At 40.5% G+C, this 6,174-nt stretch overlaps 1 protein-coding gene across 1 annotated transcript; it reads left to right on the top strand.

Moving 5' to 3' along the window:
• Positions 1–211: 211 nt before the first annotated feature.
• On the top strand, positions 212–893 carry LOC126795468 (uncharacterized). The gene is made up of 2 exons (XM_050522305.1): positions 212–450; positions 555–893. Exons 1-2 carry the CDS (start codon positions 212–214, stop codon positions 871–873), a joined length of 558 nt encoding a protein of 185 aa, XP_050378262.1. The 3' UTR covers positions 874–893.
• Positions 894–6,174: the final 5,281 nt, after the last annotated feature.

Genomic DNA, 6,174 nt, shown 5'->3' with positions numbered 1-6,174 from the left:
CTACAATACCCTTCATAATTTTTGACAACTTCTTAATTGTTCTAAAGACATACTAGAAAGATCAGTCACGGGTGCGTCATCAAATTCATCAGCTATATAAATCTAGGATTAATCCATTTGCATATTCATACTCATCAAAACCCACGAAGAATATATAACTATCTGCTATTCGATCTGCTGGTAGTAGTGAGCTTAAAGCAACCAGAAAATGATGGGTTCGAAGTCTACTGCAGCGTTCTTCATCTTTTTGATTTGCATGGTAACTGCGTTGCCACCAATTCAAGCTTGTGGGCCTTGTACCCAATCTCATCCACCACAACCACCTAAACATCGTTGCCATTCCAAAAGTCCTTCCCATCCTAAACACCCACCACACAACGGAGGTGGAGGCGAGGCGATGGAGGAGGAGGCGGTGGTGGTGGTGGAGGCAGAAGTGGTGGTCATCCGAAAGTTCGTCCACCCCCTATTACTAAACCTCCTGTGACAATCCCACCTCCTTCCCCCTCGTACCCACCTTTTGTCTCTTCTCCATCTCCTCCTTGTGCTGGTTGCAGCGGAGGAGGAGGTGGAGGTGGCAGGGGTAAACGTCATCCCCCTCTTGCCAAATCGACTACTTGTCCTATTGATTCGCTGCAGTTAGGGCTTTGTGTAGATGTGCTTGGTGGTTTGGTGCGTATAGGGTTGGGGGATCCAGTTGAGAATGTTTGTTGTCCCGTCCTTCAAGGGTTGTTCGAGCTTGAAGCTGCGATATGTCTTTGCACGATTATAAGGCTTAGGCTGCTGAACCTAAACATCTATATTCCTCTTGCTCTTCAAGCTCTGATCACTTGCAGCATAACTCCTCCTCCTGGTTTCGTATGTCCTCCTCTTTAAGTGTAGTAATTAAGTACGTACTACTTGTTGGGAAATACGGAAAAATTCACTATATAATGTAAATCAAAATAACTCACAACCACAAACGGAAAATAAAAATGATAGAGAACACCGGGATTTAACGTGGTTCAACAAAGTGCCTACATTCACGGGTAACAACAATAAACAACCTCTACTATACGAAGAATGATTACACCGAGAGAAACATTGCTCCAAGACTCACACTTCAAGGGATACACTTATACACACTTTATTTTGCTACACACACAAAACTCTCTACTTGAAATTTTTTCTCTCTCTGTCACTCTTGATCACACACAAGATGATCTCTCTGTTATTGTTCTTCTATGTTTATTGCACCACTTCTCATGCCTTTATATAGGCAACATCTTTGTGCAATTCATGCATTTCCATGTAACATGCATGGAAACAAAGTCAATCTTCTTCATTGATCCATGCTCAATATTGACATGCTCATCAATGCATTCTTCTTTATTTGTCAAACAAATCAACCACCTACCACCCTAAGGTTGTAGCTTTGTTTCTTACGTTCAACAAAGCCTGCTCCAAGTTTCAACAAAATCAGCTCCATCAATTATTGGATTACCAAAGCAATATGTGTGCTTGATTTACTCATGGAACATCACATAGTTTTCTCACCTCCATTAAGGAGGGACTGACCTTATCAATCTCCCCCTCGAGACTTAGATGGAGGGATGCGCCATTCCAAACGCGCTTTCGCAGTACTCAAACTTCTCCTTCGGTAGACACTTCGTCATCATATCTGAACTGTTCTTGTCTATATGAATTTTTTTCAACAACATTTTCTTAGCTTCCAGCACATCACGTATCCAGTGATACCTCACATCAATGTGCTTCGACCTCGAGTGAAAACTCGAATTTTTGCTCAAGTGAATCCCGCTTTGATTGTCACAATGTAAGACAAACTCTTGTTGTGTATGACCAAATTCATGTAGGAAGTTGTTCAACCACAAAATATCTTTGCACGCTTCCGTAACTGTAATATACTCTGCTTCTGTAATTGACAAAGCAACACATTTTTGTAGCTTTGATTGCCACAAGACAGCTACCCCTGAAAATGTAGTTAGGTATCCGGATGTGGACTTTCTCGTGTCAATATCCCCGGCCATATCTGCATCTATGTAGCCAACTAGCTCAGAGTTGCCACTTCCAAAGCATAGACCCATCTTTAAAATTCCCCGCAAGTATCTCAAAATCCACTTGACAGCATTTCAGTACTCCTTACCTAGATTAGATAAGAATATGCTAACAACACCAACTGCATGTGTTATGTCTGGTCTGGTACAAACCATCGCGTACATCAAGCTCCCTACTGTTGAGGCATATGGCACTGTTGCCATTTCTTCCTCCTCAATCTGGCTCGTATGACTCTGCTTTGAGCTGAGCTTAATGTGACTAGCAAGTGGAGTAGCAACTAGTTTTGTTTTCTCCATGTGGAAACGCTCTAGTACCTTCTCGATGTACATTTCTTGTGATAACCACAATTTCTTATTCCCACGATCAATGGCAATGTCCATGCCCAAAATCTGATTGGCTGGTCCAAAACCCTTCATATCAAAGGAATTTGACAAATCTGCCTTATTCCCACGAACAATTAACATATCATCTACATAAAGTAGTAAGATGATAAAATTACCTCCAACGGGTTGTTGAATATAAACACATGAATTTGCTGTTGTTCTATTGCACCCATGACTCACCATGAAAGAGTCAAACTTCTTGTACCATTGCCTTGGTGCTTGCTTCAATCTGTACAAGCTTTTCTTCAACTTGCAAACCATATGCTCCTTTCTATTGTCTTCGAAGCCTTCTGGTTGCTCCATATATATTTCTTCATCTAAATCACCATGAAGAAATGCAGTTTTCACGTCCATCTGCTCCACCTCTAGATCCATGCTTGTAGCCATGCCCAAAATGACTCTAATCGAAGTCATCTTGACAACAGGTGAGAAAATCTCATCAAAATCAATTCCTTCTTTTTGGCCGAATCCTTTGACAACTAAGCGAGCCTTGAACTTTGTTTGTTTCTCATTCTCATCTCACTTCAACTTGAACACCCACTTGTTCTTGAGTGTTTTTCGGCCTTTAGGAAACTTTACCAACTCATAGGTGTCGTTCTTTAGTAAATACTTCATCTCAGGCTCCATGGCTAGTCACCATTTGTCATGGTCTTAATGAATCTTTGCTTCCCTGTAACTTTCAAGCTCTCCGTCACTGGTCAAAAGGATGTAATTTGCATAAGGATCATCTCCATCATTACTCACCAAAATATATTGAGATGATGGATACTTGGTGGATGGAATTTGCCTCATGGTGCTTCTACGAACATCTATTTGATTATTCACATGCTGCTCCCCCTGATCAAGCTCCCCTTCATCTTCGACTTCAGCATTTCCCGTGTCAGATACATTTTCAACTCTATCACATTGCAGCCCAACGTTGGATTCTTGCTGCAATGGTGAATCATAAATGCGACTATCACTTGTTGCATTTAGTAGTACCTCTTTGTCGAAATCTGCAATAGATTGGTCTTCATGGAACACCACATCTTTGCTTTTATGAATTTCTTCGTCTTTAGATTCACAACTGGTAGCCAAACTCTTCTTCACCATAGCCGACAAATAAGCACAATGTCGCCTTGTCATCCAGCTTTTTCCTCTACTCCTTGGACACAAGTGTGAATGCTTTACATCCAAATACTTTCAAATGTGAGTATGATGCATCTTTCCCGATCCAGACTTCATTTGGAGTCTTAAATTCCAAAGGTACACACGGTGCTCTGTTGATCAGGTAGCACGCAGTCTTCACAGCTTCTCCCCAAAATTCTTTTGACAATTTGGCCATCTTTAAAATGCATCTGACTTTCTCCATAATAGTACGGTTCATCCGCTCTGCTACGCCATTATGTTGAGGGGTGCTAGGAACTGTCTTGTCATGTCTGATGTTATGCTTTGCACAATAATCTCTAAATTCGTGCGATATGTACTCTCTGCCATTATCACTACGAACACACTTCAATTTTCTTCCAGTCTCCCTTTCCACCATAGCGTGGAAAATTGTAATGTCTGGAACACCTAGACTTTGGATTTCAACAAATAAACCCAAATCTTTCGTGAAGCATAATCGATATAAGTAACAAAATACTTATACATACCTAATGATTCTTTTAGCATCGGGCCACACACATCTGAATGTACAAGATCTAGAATATTTCTTTCCTAGTGAAAATCTTTGAAAAACTAATTTTCTTATGCTTGCCAAATAAACAATAATCACAAAAATCTAGTGAGTTATCTTTGGCAACATGAATTAGCGATTTATTTGCCAACAACTGTAGTCTTTTCTCACTCATGTGGCCAAGACGTCTATGCAACAAACTTGGAGAAGATTCCTCGATTGCATTCAGCTCACTCTTGCATATATTTCCATAAGTCTTGTAGAGTGTGCAACACATTTTTCCTCTGACAACTATAAGAGATCCCTTGGTAAGCTTCCACTTTCCATCATCACCATGATGATGAAAGCCTTGTCGATCAAGTACACCCGTTGACATAAGATTGAGACATAGACCAGGAATATGTCTCACATCTTTCAACAATAACTAACAGCCCACATCTGTCTCCAAGCAAATATCTCTAATCACAGCAATATTGGAGTAGCTGTCATTGCTCATCTTCACTTTACCAAAGTCACCTGCTTTGTACGTAGTGAAGAACTCTACGTGAGAGGTGGCATGAAATGAGGCTCCGGAATCAAATATCCATTGAACTCCAGGAGGGTAGACATTCACCTCCAAGTGACAAGAACTCACATTCATCATGAGACACCGCAACAACAACATTGTTTATGTCCTCCTTTTGTTGAGGAGTAGTGTCTTCTCTCGCTTCTTTAAATTCCCGCTTCAATTTGTTAGAATTTTTTTTCATGTGGCCTGGAAGACCACAATGATGACACTTTCCATTGGACCTTGTTCTGGATTTGATCATACTCCTTTCATGACCTCTCGGTCTTTTACTCTTGCTCCTTCCTCTCCTATCTGAAACGAAGAATTGACCATTTTCTGAACTTGATGAAGAACTCATTCTTGTTTCTTCGTTCAACATATTATCTTTAATATTTTCCATAGATTATACACCATTATGAGCAGAGTTACTTACAGTAACAAAAAATGTCTCCTAGCTATCTAGTAATGACCCGAGCAGCATCAACGCTTGTAACTCATCATCAATTTTCATGCTCATCGTGGCTAATTGATTGAGTACACTTTGGAAGTTGTTAAGGTGCTCGCTCACTCGAACGTCTCCCCGATACTTCATGTTAACGAGCTCTTTAATGAGAAAAGCTTTCTTGCAGTAGTCTTTTCCTCAAATAAGGACTCCAGCTTCAACCAAAGCTCATGCGCGCTGGTTTCATTGGCAACATGGTGAAACACACTATCGTCTACCCATTCACGAATAAGACCGATGCCTTTGTGGTTCATCTTCGTCCAAATTGCTGGTGAAATCTCACTTGACTTGGCATCGTCTCCCTCGATCGGCTCATACAAATCTTTACAATAGAGAATATCCTCAATTCTCGGCTTCCACGTAATCCAGTTGGAGTGGTTGAGTCTGATCACGGTACTCCATGATGCTTCCATTCTAGTAGCTCCCAATCAAAACCAGGAGCTCTGATACCACTGTTGGAGAATGCGGAAGAATGAAATGTAGAATGGAAATCAAAATAACTCACAACCACAAGCGTAAAATCAAAATGATAGAGAACTCCGGGATTTAACGTAGTTAGGCAAAATACCTACGTCCACGGGTAGAAACAATAAATAACCTCCACTATATGAATAAAGGTTATACTGAGAAAAACACTACTTCAAGACTCACACTTCAAAGGATACACTCTCACACACTTTATTTTGCTACACACACAAAACTCTATATTTGGAGTTTTCTTTCTATCTCTCACTCTTGATCACACACAAGATGATATCTCCTTAATTGTTCTTCTCTGTTTATTACACCACTTCTCATGCCTTTACATAGGCAAACATCTTTGTGCAATTCATGCATTTGCATGTAACATGCATGGAAGCAAAGTCAATCTTCTTCCTTGATTCATGCTCAATGTTGGCATGCTCATCAATGCATTCTTCTTTCTTTGTCAAGCACATCAGCCACCTACCACTCTAAGGTTGTAACTTTATTTCTTACCTTCAACAAAGGCTGCTCCAAGTTTCAACAAAGGCTACTCCAAGTTTCAACAAAG

The sequence above is a fragment of the Argentina anserina genome, chromosome 5 (assembly GCF_933775445.1).
Source record: "Argentina anserina chromosome 5, drPotAnse1.1, whole genome shotgun sequence".
Classification (NCBI taxonomy): Eukaryota; Viridiplantae; Streptophyta; class Magnoliopsida; order Rosales; family Rosaceae; genus Argentina; species Argentina anserina.
Note: the sequence above shows the minus strand (reverse complement) of the source record. Positions and strands in the feature narration are given on the sequence as shown.